Source organism: Drosophila erecta, unplaced genomic scaffold, assembly GCF_003286155.1.
Source record: "Drosophila erecta strain 14021-0224.00,06,07 unplaced genomic scaffold, DereRS2 tig00000021-arrow-pilon, whole genome shotgun sequence".
Classification (NCBI taxonomy): Eukaryota; Metazoa; Arthropoda; class Insecta; order Diptera; family Drosophilidae; genus Drosophila; species Drosophila erecta.
The window spans coordinates 11,971,736-11,986,197 of NW_020825198.1; the positions used below are offsets into that span (position 1 = coordinate 11,971,736).

General features: G+C 44.1%; 2 protein-coding genes across 4 annotated transcripts in view; one reads left to right on the forward strand and one right to left on the reverse strand.

Moving 5' to 3' along the window:
* The window catches only part of LOC6544444, a 30,917-nt gene that overhangs the window by 6,749 nt on the left and 9,706 nt on the right, over nucleotides 1–14,462 (reverse strand). For all 3 annotated transcript variants that reach the window (XM_015157705.2, XM_026977225.1, XM_001972395.3), the window contains one exon: nucleotides 1,637–1,860. In XM_015157705.2, coding sequence (XP_015013191.1) covers nucleotides 1,637–1,860 — 224 coding nt within the window. The remainder of the gene's footprint in view (nucleotides 1–1,636; nucleotides 1,861–14,462) is intronic.
* LOC6544445 (gustatory receptor 68a) lies at nucleotides 9,258–10,427 on the forward strand. Its single transcript, XM_001972396.1, has one exon. The coding sequence runs from the start codon at nucleotides 9,258–9,260 to the stop codon at nucleotides 10,425–10,427; it is 1,170 nt and encodes a 389-aa protein (XP_001972432.1).

Genomic DNA, 14,462 nt, shown 5'->3' on the forward strand with positions numbered 1-14,462 from the left:
AGGATGTGCGGCGCCATTGGATTCCTTAAACGTTGCTTAGCCGGGATGCAGCTCCAGGGATGTGGCATGTAATCGATAGGGGAACGCATCAATGGTTCCCTACTCCCTGGCCAATTCCACGCAACTTGGCAAGACATTACCAAAACTGAGATGTAAGCTGACTAACACTCACCAAGTAATTGAGAGATGAACGCAAGTAAGGAATGCGTGTTGATTTGTTTATTTAAACATGAATATAATTTTTATATTTTGTATTAAACGAACAAATGTGTTATGCTAAAATGAAAATTATGAAAATGAGTTTTTTCGGCACATTTGGGCAGGCACTTTTTCAGCGCAGTGCACGTATATTAGGCTATTCATGTTTCCATATACACACCTACGCCAGCAAATGATTCCATAATGAAAGTAGGTATGCAAATATATGAATATGCACGCTGATGGCCTGGATGGTATCTTTTCCCATCTGGGACAAATTAAATATACATTACCCGCCCCATGTAAACACATCGGTGTTTCCGATGGTTAAACAAACGAATCAAAAATCTATAAATAAATATTTATATTTCTGTGGGCTGGTGTTTTTTTGTTTTTATTGACAGAAAGTGAGATAGATGGGGGAAATCTGATTTGCACACTATGCTGCAGGAGAATCAATGACTTTTATTTGATTTCGAAAATGGAGAAGCAACATCGCTTAATTCACTTAGCATATATCCACATTTGCATACATATCGTTCTGCCATGAGTGATTCGAATTTGAATTGCCTGTTTCACAGTTCAGTTCCTAATAATTCAATCTACTGTGCCACTAAGCCCACATCCACAGCTCCCATCGCATCTATCCTTTCCTTCCCCCTACACATGCACATAATTACTGCTCCGCGCAGATGCCCCATCCTCGGGAATCCACCTCCCAGGAATTCGATGCACATGTACATGGGTGGCACAAGTGGCAAGCTCCGACTGCGTTCCTGCCGCAATTTAATTGTTCACACGGCGTTGGGTGACTCACTCATGTGATTAGCCATTTCCAGGCGAATCCATAAGCTAGTGCATCGATACACTGAGAAAGTGCACACGAACTTATACAAGAACTATGTATTACAATAATCTCTGATATTGTCAACATTCTTTCGGTTATGCTTTAATCCAATTCAAGGTATTTGGCTGACTTCTATACTTTGGTATACCCAACTAAGGTGTCCTCTAATGGGTTAATAAAAATAGATTGAAAATAATATAGTCGCTCTAAGAAATCCATATATCATATTTCTTAAAACGTGAATTATTGATGTGATAGAGGTATTCACAATATTGTGAACGTGGTATTGATTGAAATGTGATGAAAGCTGCTTGGTAAATTCCTTGAATAAATAAGTGCGTTGTCAGAAACTTCCAAACACCTTTGATTATTAGAATTTTGCCTAAATGTACCCGCCTCGAACGTCATGGATGTGAAATGCCGTAGAACAGATTCACTTTGCCTTTTCGATTTGCATATGCAAATGCGCCATTTCGCTAATAAAAATGTGGGGCACGTATCGCACCCACGGGCGGATTCCCGAAGGCAGATGCCAGTGTCGGCATAATTACCGCCCCAAGGGAGGGATTGAGACGGAATCCAGGGACTCACCTTGGGCGTGGCGACGGCATGGGCTCCGTCGTAAACCAGCAGGTGATCGTTGCAGTCCAACTGCAGCATGTCGAAGCGGAGCATGAAGCGCTGCAGCACCGAGTGCGTCTGGAAGGTGATGATGCAGTCCAGATTCCGCTCGTTCTGGGACCAGAGCACTGCTCCATCGATCTTGCGGTACAGCTGCTGGAGGAAGTGGTTCTTGCACAGCGACTGCATGTAATCTGCATGGAACGGGAAGAGAAATTTTAGTTAATGTTTGTATCTTAAGGAAAACTTAATCCTAGGAGGTAGTTTATCAAATTTTCATAAAACTAATTATCAGAGGAAAATTAATTAATAAGCTATAGCTTATGTATGCTTATAAGCATATTTTAAGCAGTCTGTATAGGTTACTCTAATAATCACGTATAATATTTAGCTCCATTTGAAACTTTATTTGTGGGTTTTGTGACATCTTCGTCCAGCTTCGTTCTACGCGTACTTTATTCAATATTTCCATAACCCACATAACCATAACCCATCACTTGCCACAGAAATCTGCAGGACGTCTCCACTGGCAACTTCCTTTGGCTTAATGGCGCTGCGGCGTCTCGTGCGCTGCGCCGGAAAATGTGCACTTAAATTTTAATGGAAGGATGAAAAATTCATTTACGCTTCGCTTCGCGTATTACTTGCACATGTTTCCGAGCTCACCAGTTGCGTTTATTATGCCCTTCCAGACTGCAGTCGACTGCAGTTGGGCAACTGGATGCGGTGGATTTGCATAATGCCTGATCAGGAATTCAACGCACACGTTAATACCTAATGCACTCGCAAAGGGAGCTCTAAAAAATGTGTAAATACGTTTCAGTATCATTTGCCAATTATTTTGCAGTCAAAGCGGATGTTTAAATAAGCAAGGAAGCTTGTCGTAAGTCAGCGAAATTATCATAATTTATTTAGTGAAAAATATGAAGTCAAACAGCTTTTAATTGGCACATATAAAGTTAGTTTGTAGCTGGAAAATAATGGCCTGGGCTTAAAGGAGGAAAAGTTTCAGTGTTTTTCCCCAATCGGCCTCCCAGAGATATTTCTGTCTAATGAAAGGAACTTTACCATCGTTCGCCACTTTCAGTGATAAGTTTGAACGGTCCAAGGGGACAGTTCTGGCAGCTGAACTTTTAATTTGCCGCGGCTCAATCAAAACGACCTCAACGACCCGAGGAGAGCGCCAGAAAGTCGAAGCCAGCTGCAGGCGGGCGGCAATGCGAAAATAATATCGCATTATTTAAGCAACTTTTAATTAGTTTGATGGCGCAAACTATGGCGCTTAAGTGCCAAATGCATTAACATGAAACGAGAGCCATTTGGAGGAGCTGCTCCTCTGGACGTCGTGGCATGCAAATGAACCAGCGACTCGAACTCCCCTCATTCCACATGCTGTGGCATAAAACCAACGCAGGACATCGGGCGGATTTTTAATGAAACACAATATTGTAAGTGGGTGAGTGTGTGGGTGTGTGGGTGGGTCTGGGTTTAAGTGGGGCACCCCCGAGCTTACGTGCGCCTGATTTCAGGCAATTTCCTGCCTAGCAACCGCTTCCGCTCCCACCGCCGCTCCCACCGCCGCCGTCGCCGTCGCCGTCGCCACCGCCGGCGCACTAATTCAATTTTGGCCCCAATAAAACGCACACGAAAAGATGACGCCGCATCCTGGCCAGATGGGAGAGATGTGGAGCAGCAGCAGGAGCGGGAGCAGGAGCAAGCCCAAGGAATTTACTACAAATTCGTTTTACGCCCTCAGTCACAGGAGCCGGATGATGGGCAAAAAGTGCCATCATGTGAGCTCCTGGCCCGGGCGGCTCCGCTCTGAAAATGCCTCATTTTCGGTCACAAATGTTGTCCTCGCCGCATTGCCAACTTCAAAATTGAATTCACAATTTGGATTGAATTGCTGACAGTCTTGGCTGCCCTTTGTTTTAGACCCTATTGCTTCCCTGCACAGAGCGAAACTACAAGGGAGTACTAATTAAAATGTGTAGCATACTTTTTCGGGCTACTACTTTCCTAAGCTAACTGACCACCAATTTGTATGATATCATATAAATATGCGCTATTTAAACTGAAATTATTTTATTTAACGCATCTAGCTTTGGATTTCTTCCTGTGCATCGCTGCCAAGCAAAACGGATCCTAACTCCCCGACTAGGTAGACAGTTCCTTTTGCTTTATATGTAATTGGCAATTTCGTTACACATTTCGCTTTGATCTCCGGCAAAGTAAATAGCCGAGTGTACCAAAGAGCTGAACTGGGCGTATAGTGGGTGGTGGAGAGCGTGGGCGTGGCGTGGGGCCGCCCCCACCTCCTTTGCCACCTGCACAAATTGGCCGCAAGCCACTTGGTAAGTAATTTTCCGTGGCCTTTTCGTTAGTAGAAATTTTTGGAGGTAGCTATTCCGCTTGTGCTCTGTACTTTGCACAACATTCAACATTCTAGTGAATAAACAAGCCAGAGAAAATAACTCACGAGTCATGGCCTTAACGAGGGATTAACAGATTAGCGTTAAGTAATGGCTAACAATCATGATACCAACGAAATATGGCCGTAACATAGTGGTCAGTTTGTTTTAGGACCGGCTAATGGCTTTTTCATTGCGATTTAAATACAAAGAACAATATAAATAAAAATATAAGTTACTATATTTAATTTCGTTTAGGGAATATTAAGGGGTTCTGTGCTAGTATTGGCCAACTAAAATTCTAACATATCTGCATAAGAGTCTATTCCAGTTTTTGATTTGAAAGATTAATAAGTATTTAACAAAATAGCTAACTAAATATATTATGCTGACCCATCAGATAGTTTTGAAAAATTACACGATTTTCTGGAGAGATCTCTGCATATGTACTGCAGAAGTTATGCCACCGGAGTTCCTTTTTCGTCCTGATAAATTCACTTGCAGATGCTGCTGCTTGAATAATTTCACTCAGCTGGGAGTGGAACATCGACAGCGACAAATGGGCCAGCACCGAGATCCATGTGCATCTGTATCCGCATCCGCATCCGCATCTATATCTGCATCGCATATGGCAACTTGAGGGCGGTGGAGGTTGGAGTGGGGAATAGAAATAGAATTTCTGCACAATTTGCCATGGAGATATGGGGTCGGGGATCGAGGGAACGAGGACAAAAGCACAAGGAAATGAACCGGCAGAGACAATTGTAAAATATCAATTACGTTGTGTGGAGTGAAAATGGAGCGCAAAGTGCTCGGTTGCCGCTTCCGTTATCATTGGCTCCTAGGCGGCCAGAAATCCCTCAATCATTTCTGGACAGGATTGCGAGGCGTGGCGTCGAGTTGGCTGTGTTTACCCCCATGTACGTATCGGGATTATCATGCATCTGCGCTGATCCCCCCGGGAATGGGAGATTGGGAGATACACCGAGATAGATGGGGGGCAGCAACATTCAGATGTGGTGGTGTGGAGCAGGGGGAGTTGGGCGAAGGACAAGAGCAAATCGGGGCTGCCTTCGGGCTGTCGGGTTTTCTGTGTGAAGTGAAAGACAAACGAAAGCCGCGCAGGACGTTGAAACCCATGTGACATTCATGGCAGCCCCGGGATGGAGATGGAGATGGAGTCGTTTCCCATCCAGCAGATACATTTTCTATAAATTAAGGCATTTCTGACACAAATGCTGGCAGCTTCAGGGAAAACAATTCCATTTGCCGAGGAGGCGGATTCGCGGATTCTGCTGGCTGAAATTGCAACATGCTTCAAGTTCGGCTCGTCCAGAGCCAAAGTGCATGCACTCAACACAATTGGTACTTAAAAAGGACCAACATGGATTATGGCAATATACTTTTTGTAGCTTGCTTTGTTCCAAATATATTCCACAATATTTCAGGCTGTGTAAATGCTTACTTATTATAAAAACGTTGTTTATAAAACTTATTATAGCCTATAAATACTTCTCATATGTTTTTTTCAGTGCTCTTTCATACAGATATACACACATAAGTATGTTTATCTTCAATTTGTTTATGCATTCGCAGGGAGCCAGAGCAAAAAATAAATGGGAGGCAGCAGAAAACAGATAACGACAAGGCACAGAGCGGGGATAACCACTCGGATCTGGGATGGGATCTCCAACTGGGGGGCAGGGCTTAGTTTTGATGGCTGGGCAGCAAAAACACAGGAAAATGGCCTGCTTGAAATTAGGGATAAGACCAGGCTTAAGTTCTGGGAGTGTCCCACATCAAAAGGGAGCGGGCTCGCAAAAAAATGTTCAATCTGGCCGACGTGTTCATGAAAATATCAAATCCAAAACTGGCTGAGCCGCATCTGCCACTGAAAGCCAATTTTTCAGTTAATGGCCGGGATTAACCAGTCGGAATGTTATTTGCCAAGACAAAGCCACTGGCGAAGGGATTAAAATTGGTATAATTAATTTGGCAGCTTTGTCTCCCGCGTTATTAATCGACTAGTAATGCCATAAGATCTGTTCTCAAGGAGACGCGACTCGTTTGATGTTGCCAATCGAGAAAGCACCTTCCTTTGCAGCTCTTTCTTTTGGAGTTATCACGATGGCTTAAATCCCTGATTGCCAGAGGCAATTCGCAAACAATCTGCAAACGTCCAAGTTGCGGGTCGTCACCATAACTCGCGGCACTCGGAGTCGCATTGGCAATGGCCTCTGCTGGCGGAGAAGCCATTCCGCAGCTTAATGCTTCCGGCCGAGGACGGCGAAAGGGATGCCGGAAGTGTTTGGTGGTCCTAAATGCGTTTCGGCCCGAACTCCTCGTGCAGTTCTTTCTCCATTCGCCTCCCTGGACACTAGATGTCTTCGTTGACTCTGGCTGGAAAATGATGTTTACTCTGCTTCCTAACTTTGTGCTCCTCCCTTTTCCTTGGAGCACAGTCACACGCATGAACCGACCTTCGCAAATAAAGCAATCCCCAGTTGCACAGGGAAAAACCAGGCATGCATATGAAAATCCCCTTGAACTTTACAAATACCACATTTTGTTTTGATCCCAAGTCATAACACTAGCTCTGGTCTGGTCTAATAATTTAGGAGACTTCTAATGATTTAATGCCTGAAAGACATTTCATTTAAATTTGAGTGACTTTTCTTTGCGTGTAGCTCTGTGCCATTTTCTCCCTGAATTTTCAAGTCATCGCCAATGACGACACCTTAAGAGTATAGACAAATATAGAACGGTGCTAGGTGCTTTGCCGGCTGAGAATTATTATATTCGTTGACACACGTAAACAAGTGAGTTCCAGCTAACGCATTTCCCAAAGGATATTCCCAAGGATAATCACTGAGCATTGCAAATACGCTAGCAGGTGTATTGCAACTACAGACGATAAGTTTATTTGATGAAGTTAACTTTGTGCCGAACTGTGATTAGAGAAAGTTTCGAAGATGCCTTGGCAAATATTTCGCTGGCTCAGGAAAAGTTCGGCTGGGAAAACAAAATATATGAGTGGAACTTCAATATTTATTGACTCTTCATGTTTTAGTTGCTGGTTCAATAAAGTGGTTAAATCAGTTTTAACTTTTTTGGGCATGGAGACCTCACTCGGATGAGTTTGAAAAGTTGTTCAGCGACTTTAGTTGCTGTTTAGGTTCTCTTGCTAGCATATAAAATATTCAGTTCATTACTTGATTTATCTAAAAGCGCATCTACACAAGCACAAACAACGTGGCGCATACTTAATATTACGTATCCGCCCACTTTCAACAATTACAACGTCAACTTCTCACAAAGATCACAATCTCGTAGGAACTGGCTGTAATGGCTTTGGGGCTTTTATTTATTATAGTTAATCAGGGGTCTGCTTAATTAGCCTGCTCTCCAAAATTTCCTGGAACCCGGTCAGCATGGTAGTGCCCATTTAGGGGCTTATACTTAGCATTTCCTGCAGCTCAGAATTCCCAGACATCGTGATGCAAATTTAATGTAAATATTTTAAACTAATTTTCGGTGATTATGCAAAACCACAAATAAATCTGCAGCAATGAAATAACCGAGGATGCCCACCGTAAATGTTGGATTTTGCCTGCCGGATGGTGGATGGTGGATGCCACAAGGAGTAGTAGCAACAATGGATGGCTGGATGGTCGGATGGCTGGATGGCTGGATGGCTGGAGGTAAAGTAACCGCAACAGGGGCAAGCTTAGTGCGTGCCCCAAAGCGAGGATTGGACGAAGTTTCGTGGGTGGGTTGCATGGCGGAGATGGTAGTGATGGTAGTGATGGGCTTGAGGGAGGTGGTGTTTGGGGGTCAAAGTTGGTTTTGCTGCTCTGCTCGGTGCTGTGGCAAAAACTTTGGCCCAAAATCTGTTCGGTTTTCGATCATAGTCGCCCTCCAGCCCGCCGCCTCTTTTACTCCGGATGTGCCCGGCAACTTGGCTGCAACAAAATAATTTCGCTGGCTCGTTTGTCAAACTAATGGCAGGAATTTGAGCAATTTAAGCAACAAAGGTTAAACAATGAATTTCCTGTGCTCCTATATTGAATTTTACTGGCCCCCGAGTGACCCTCGATGTTCGTGTGAAGTCATTGCCCTCACAACTATACACTGTGGATCCAAAAATCGGGCATTACTTCGAAAAAAGGGACTGACTAAACAGAATAAGCGTTTAGATGATTACCAAGACTTAAAAACTTAAAAGACCCAATGTCAAATTGATTTAATTTGCATCGAAATTCCAAAAATTAAACATGCTTTTAGTTAACAATGTAGTCACTGGAAAATTTTTTCCAGTGCATTGTGCCACAACCTACGCTCTATTCAGTTGACTAAGCTGTAGCTGCTGGCATCGACATCTGGTGCCGGACTCACACGCTCCATTAGCGCCACCGAAATTCGATGGCATCTTGGAGGCACTTGGAGGCACTGGCGATGTCCAGCGCCACAAGGATTCCCAGATGACGCCTCTGGCCTTTTGTCGCTGCTGTTGCTGCTTTAATGAAATAATTGAAGTAAATGCCTTTCGCCTGGACGACTTCGTCCATCCAGCTCATCCGTCGAAGGCGTTTGCATAATGAGCATAAGCCCCATTCAGTCTCCCTGCATCCTGTCGTTTCATTTGGCCCCCGGAACGTCCACCTCCGTGTCCGTGTCCGTGTCCGCGTCCGTCAAACCATTCATGTGGCCCATTGAGCTCCGTCCGCCGCCGGCGGTTTGTCAAAGTAATTGGGCTATTTACGTGGGGCATTGGACAGGGCTTTTAAGTTTCGCGGATATTTATGTCAGTCCGCAATTATGACAGGTCGCATTAGCTCGTAATTACCCAATGATTTTAATACTGCCACCCGAACTACTTAGTCCACTCATCAGTCATGATGTTGATCAAATGAAATGCAGACATGGCCAAGTTAATACGATAATGATGATTTTCAGTCATTGGAAACTCAAGAAAATAACACTTAAATACCAATTTTCCATGTAAAACCAAGGCTCACTCTAAAAAATGTTCTTTCCTTTAATAGCATCGTATTATTACGTCCATTATTTGGATGTGACAGCTAATAAAAGATACTAATAGAGCAAGCGCTACTAAGTTTATGAATAGAGCCCTCAAATTGGTTCATTTTAGTTGCTGCCGCAAAACACAGCACACCGACATGAAGATCTTCCAGGACATTTGGCATATATCCAAGCCCTCGCAGATCTTTGCCATACTGCCCTTCTACAGTGAAGACGTCGAGGACAGCTTCCGCTTGGGAGGATTGGGTCGCTGGTATGGACGTCTGGTGGCCCTGATTGTACTGATCAGCTCATTGACCTTCGGCGAGGATGTGCTCTTCGGCTCCAGGGAGTACAGAATGGTGGCCAGTGCCCAGGGTGATACCGAGGAGATCAACAGGACCATCGAGACGCTACTGTGCATCATCAGCTATACCATGGTGGTATTGTCCAGTGTGCAGAATGCGTCTAGGCACTTTCGCACTCTTCGCGAAATTGCCAAAATGGATGAGTATCTGCTGGCCCATGGTTTCCGGGAGAACTACAGCTGTCGCAGTCTGGCCATTCTGGTCACCTCTGGAGCAGCGGGTGTCCTGGCTGTGGCCTTTTACTACATTCACTATCGAAGTGGCATCGGCTCCAAGAGGCAGATCATCCTGCTCCTGATCTACTTCCTCCAGCTGCTATACTCCACTCTATTGGCCCTATATCTGAGGACTCTAATGATGAATTTGGCACAAAGAATTGTATTTCTCAACCAGAAGCTGGATACATTTAATCTGCAGGATTGCGGCCACAGGGACAACTGGCGTGAGCTGAGTAACCTTATAGAGGTGCTCTGCAAGTTTCGCTACATCACCGAGAACATTAATTGCCTGGCCGGAGTTTCGTTGTTATTCTACTTCGGTTTCTCCTTCTATACGGTCACAAATCAGAGTTACTTGGCCTTTGCCACATTGACAGCTGGCTCGATGAGTTCCAAAGCAGAAGTGGCTGATACCATAGGACTGTCCTGTATCTGGGTTTTGGCTGAAACCATCACCATGACTGTGATTTGCAGCGCATGTGACTGCCTGGCATCCGAGGTGAATGGCACGGCACAGATTCTGGCGAGGATTTACGGAAAGAGCAAGCAGTTCCAGAACCTCATCGACAAGTTCCTCACGAAGAGCATCAAGCAGGATCTCCAGTTCACCGCCTACGGATTCTTCTCCATTGACAACTCCACTCTCTTCAAGATCTTCTCGGCTGTTACGACCTATCTGGTGATACTCATTCAGTTTAAGCAGTTGGAGGACTCCAAGGTGGAGGACATTGGCCAGGCTTAGGAGCAAGTTTTAATGTAATATTGCATTATTTGAAATTAATTTACTTGTGTCTTATTTCATTAAAAACTCCACAAAATTGTTTCTACCCACAAGGTCGGTGGTTTCTGTGTTATGCATACCAATACCCCATGTGAAGTGCCCTAATACCTAAACCCACCGTAAATTGTCTGGATGACTCGTGATGGAAATCAATTTCAAGCTGACAGCTGCAATATTTCCAGAGCTCCTGCTCCCGGTGGGAAACAAGCATTGCAATGCGTACAGCTCATCAAATCGTGGGAACGCGGTGGATGCCGAGGGGCATGCCACGTGCAACTTAAACGCATCATTAAACTTTTGTCACTTCTCAGAATGTGGCAACCTCAGACCAGAGGCACTCGAGCGTGCAGCCAAGATGAAGTGCCAAACTAATGAAGGAACTATGGAGCCGCCGGGGGGCGCAACGTCCACAAACACGAGCTGGCGAAAAGGACATGCCCCAAATGGGCCAGACGATAAGATTCATCCAAGTCTGGCTGTCGCTCGTCCTTTTCCTTCCATTCCATTGCAATAATCAAGCGAATTGTCGCTTGTCAAAATGTTTGAATAGTCAAAAGTTTCGGAATTTATATTTCTCTTTTTTTCAGCTCCGATAGCTCTGGCTTTTGAAGTGAAATTTTATTAAAATCGATGGTAAAACTGAAAAGTTCCGGCAAATGACTCTCGTTAAACATTTAGTTTTGTTACCTAGAAATTGCACTCGAGAAATAAAACTTTCTGTTTGTACTACGACTTTATGGAGCTATCACAAAGCATAGTCAACTTTTTTTGAAAGCTCAATACATAATTATTTTTTAAAATGAATAAGAATTAGCTCGTATTTTTTCTATTAAGAAACCATTTCTTTGAACCAAAACTATCTGTGCAGTCAATGGTGCTTTTTGCCCAGGATCGCGTAAGTTTTTTCTGATTGAGTAAACTTTGAGTAGAACTCCGCTGGCAAAAAGCAGTTTAATTATGCGCGCTTTTCAACTTTTCATTAAGAACTTGTCAAGGAGCTATCAACTTGTCAGGCAGCCTTCCTTCGATGGCTGCTCAATCTACGGGGAGCAGATCATTTCCGGAACGAGAAGGTAAGCCCAGATGAGCCGCCGGATATCCGGTTGGATGTACGGTGGAAGGTCCTGCGGGCCTTTTGTTTGTTTATTTTAGCCCTCTCACCAAATTCTTAATTAAATTCGCACTGGCCTTCTGGGCCGGACTTTGGCTGCTCTTAACTGGCCTATGAGGCGGAGGCTTAAATATATATTTTTCGAAAATCATTTTTTTCTTTTATTAATTCCATTTTTGCCGCTGCTGCCGCTGCTGCTGCTGCTGCGAAACAAAGCGAAAACTTTTTGCATAGTTTTCCCAGCGAGCTTAGCCCTACCGTTAGTTTATTACGCCATTGTTGGTGCTGCGTCTTTTCTCTATTATTTTTATTTTATTCCATTTCATTTTTTCTTGTTTTTTATTATTGTTGTTTACTTAGTTCGGTGCTATTGTCTAGGCGCTTCTTGTAATATTTTTGCTTCAGCCACCGGCCACGGCCACGCCAACCGCGCCGCACCGCCCCCACCGGAATCTTAGCTGCGGAAGATAATTTCGCCGCTTTGTTTCTTTGGGCGGCGCGTGGATTCCCCGTGCAACGCGTAAGTGGATCACGCGCACACTAACTTGGCTAGGGATACAGGACACAGCTATGTACGAGTATGAATGTATATCCCTGGCCGAGAATACGCCGCCCATACAATGCCCATGATGACGACACGAAAGAGGTTTGGGACGCCTACTGGCTTCCCTTGAATAGAATACAATTTTCTGTGCATTTGATTACAAAAGGGATTCATGTGCTTAACTGAAGGCACAATGCCCGGGCCCGGGTCCGGAATGTTCGACTCATTTTATGCCCCTTTGTGGCCCATTTCGTACACTTTCCCTCTTCTTGGCTCCGCCAGGACTCGGAATCCATCAAAGCAGCACTCAAAAATTGTGGATGGGGCTTTAAGGTTTGCAAACTAAAGGGGAAACTGGCTGATCAGATTTTGCCCAATCAACCTCTAGTAAGCTGTGGCGATGATGATGATTTTGGGAAATCGCTCAACGCCCTAAGCATATTTTCAATTATATATAATTTAATATAAGCAAAAACCTTTGTAAATTGCATGGCTAACTACAATTTAATAGTACATTTCTTGTGGTGGAAGAGCATTTATCAGTTTAAAATAGAGTTTATTTGCACTAACATGAGGCAGCAAATAAACACGGATTGGTTGACAAAAAGTAAGCCTTTTGAAGCCAATTAAAAATGGGTCAAAGTTTGCCAATTCCCCAAATTCAATTTGTCAAACCCAATTCCCGCAATGGACAGAATGTGTATTGCGCTACCATTCCTGATTTTATTGCAATTTTTTTTTTGCTGGTAATACATAAATTTAATTTGGATATCTATTTGGTTGGGGCACATATGTACATACATATGTATTGCATTTATCGACCGATTTCGCATAATAAGCGATTACCTACTCCCGACTCCAGCAGCAGAGCGGAAATATTGATAAATGATCCGCCCACGTTCGTGGACAATTTCACAAAACCAATTCGCATCGAACGGATTCATTGTTCGCTGTTTTTGGGGCTCGGTGCTCCAGTGGGCACTGCAAATGGGTTCGGGTGGGTCCTTTTTGGCAATGACACCATGCCGCGGGATGCCAACGCATCAATACTCGATTTGGCATCGCTTCCTCGCACAACTTCGACATCGGAAAATTTCGCTCCCAGTTGCGAGCTACAAATGGAATTTATTATGCGTTGCCTGATTTCTATCCGCTGGCTGCAATTTATCTTCCATAAACATTTATCTGCGCATTTGACTGTGACCTGTCCGATTTCTCCAAGGATCGCTAAGCAGCTGAGTCATCGCCACTCGGCCAGGATTTATTATTATTGGTGGAGCTGCGGATGGAAACAAGCTTGTCCAAGGTGGCACCTAATAACACCATGTTCAAATTCAAAGTAAGTTCCTTTACTAAATAGTACAATGATGTAAGAAGGAAGGCGCAGATACCACAGCTCTTAACTTGGTTCGCTTTAAATCTGGCATAAAGGGTTAGGCACTTGGGGCGTGTAAGTCAAATAATGCCACTCACAATTAATCAAGATCTGCCAGACAATCATTTCCTCACTTAGGGAAGTTTTTTTGACAGTGAAAGGAAAGCGCCGCCAGATGATTGCTGCGGCTTGTTGCAAATCTCATTTCGTATGCGCAAGGATTTGGGGAAAATTAAAATTTATTGCCCATGGAAAGTCCCTGCTCCTTGCCCCTTTTATCCCCTTTTATCCCCTCCCGCCCCTCATCCCTCATCCCTTTGCCTTTGTGAATTCAACCGCTGACGGGGGAAGACCGCATTGGACTCCTCCTCCTCGGAAACTCATTTTGGAATACTTGTATGAAGGCGACGGCATGGAGCGTTCATGCCGCAGTGGACCAGTTGGTCCCACTGCCATGCCCATTCCCAATACCCATTAGGAACCTCCTGCCCCCAAGCCTCAAGTCCAAATCCGTTCATTCATATTTATGCCACACAAAGAGCAAAAGTTTTATGCCACTTCTTCGTCCTGCTCGCCGTCGACAGTTGTTTTTCTCACAAATTTATTGGCAGTTGGCCATCAGCTTCTGCTTGAGTCGAATTGGGGGGAAATTTTGGGGAGCTGCGTTTGGATCACGGCAACGTGACATATTTTCAAAATTGTATAATGCTCGCATTATGGCAGAATCGCACAATTGGATTCGGGAAATGATGAGGGACTGGGCATGATGAGCAAAACGCATGACAGTATCCCTTGTCAAAATCTACGCATTTCAGGAATTTTCAATGAGAACACCAAACAATGTTCGCACAAAAAAATATATAATTATAGTAGTACTGGATCTTAGTACTGGAGTTTGGTATTGTAAACTTTGATATTATTTACCAACATTTTCAATATTTGTGGAAACTATGTTAAATAAGTTTA

What these genes read in the sequence shown, in the direction of transcription:
- LOC6544445 (XM_001972396.1), top strand. Translation starts at nt 9,258, where the DNA reads ATGAAGATCTTCCAGGACATTTGGCATATATCCAAGCCCTCGCAGATC.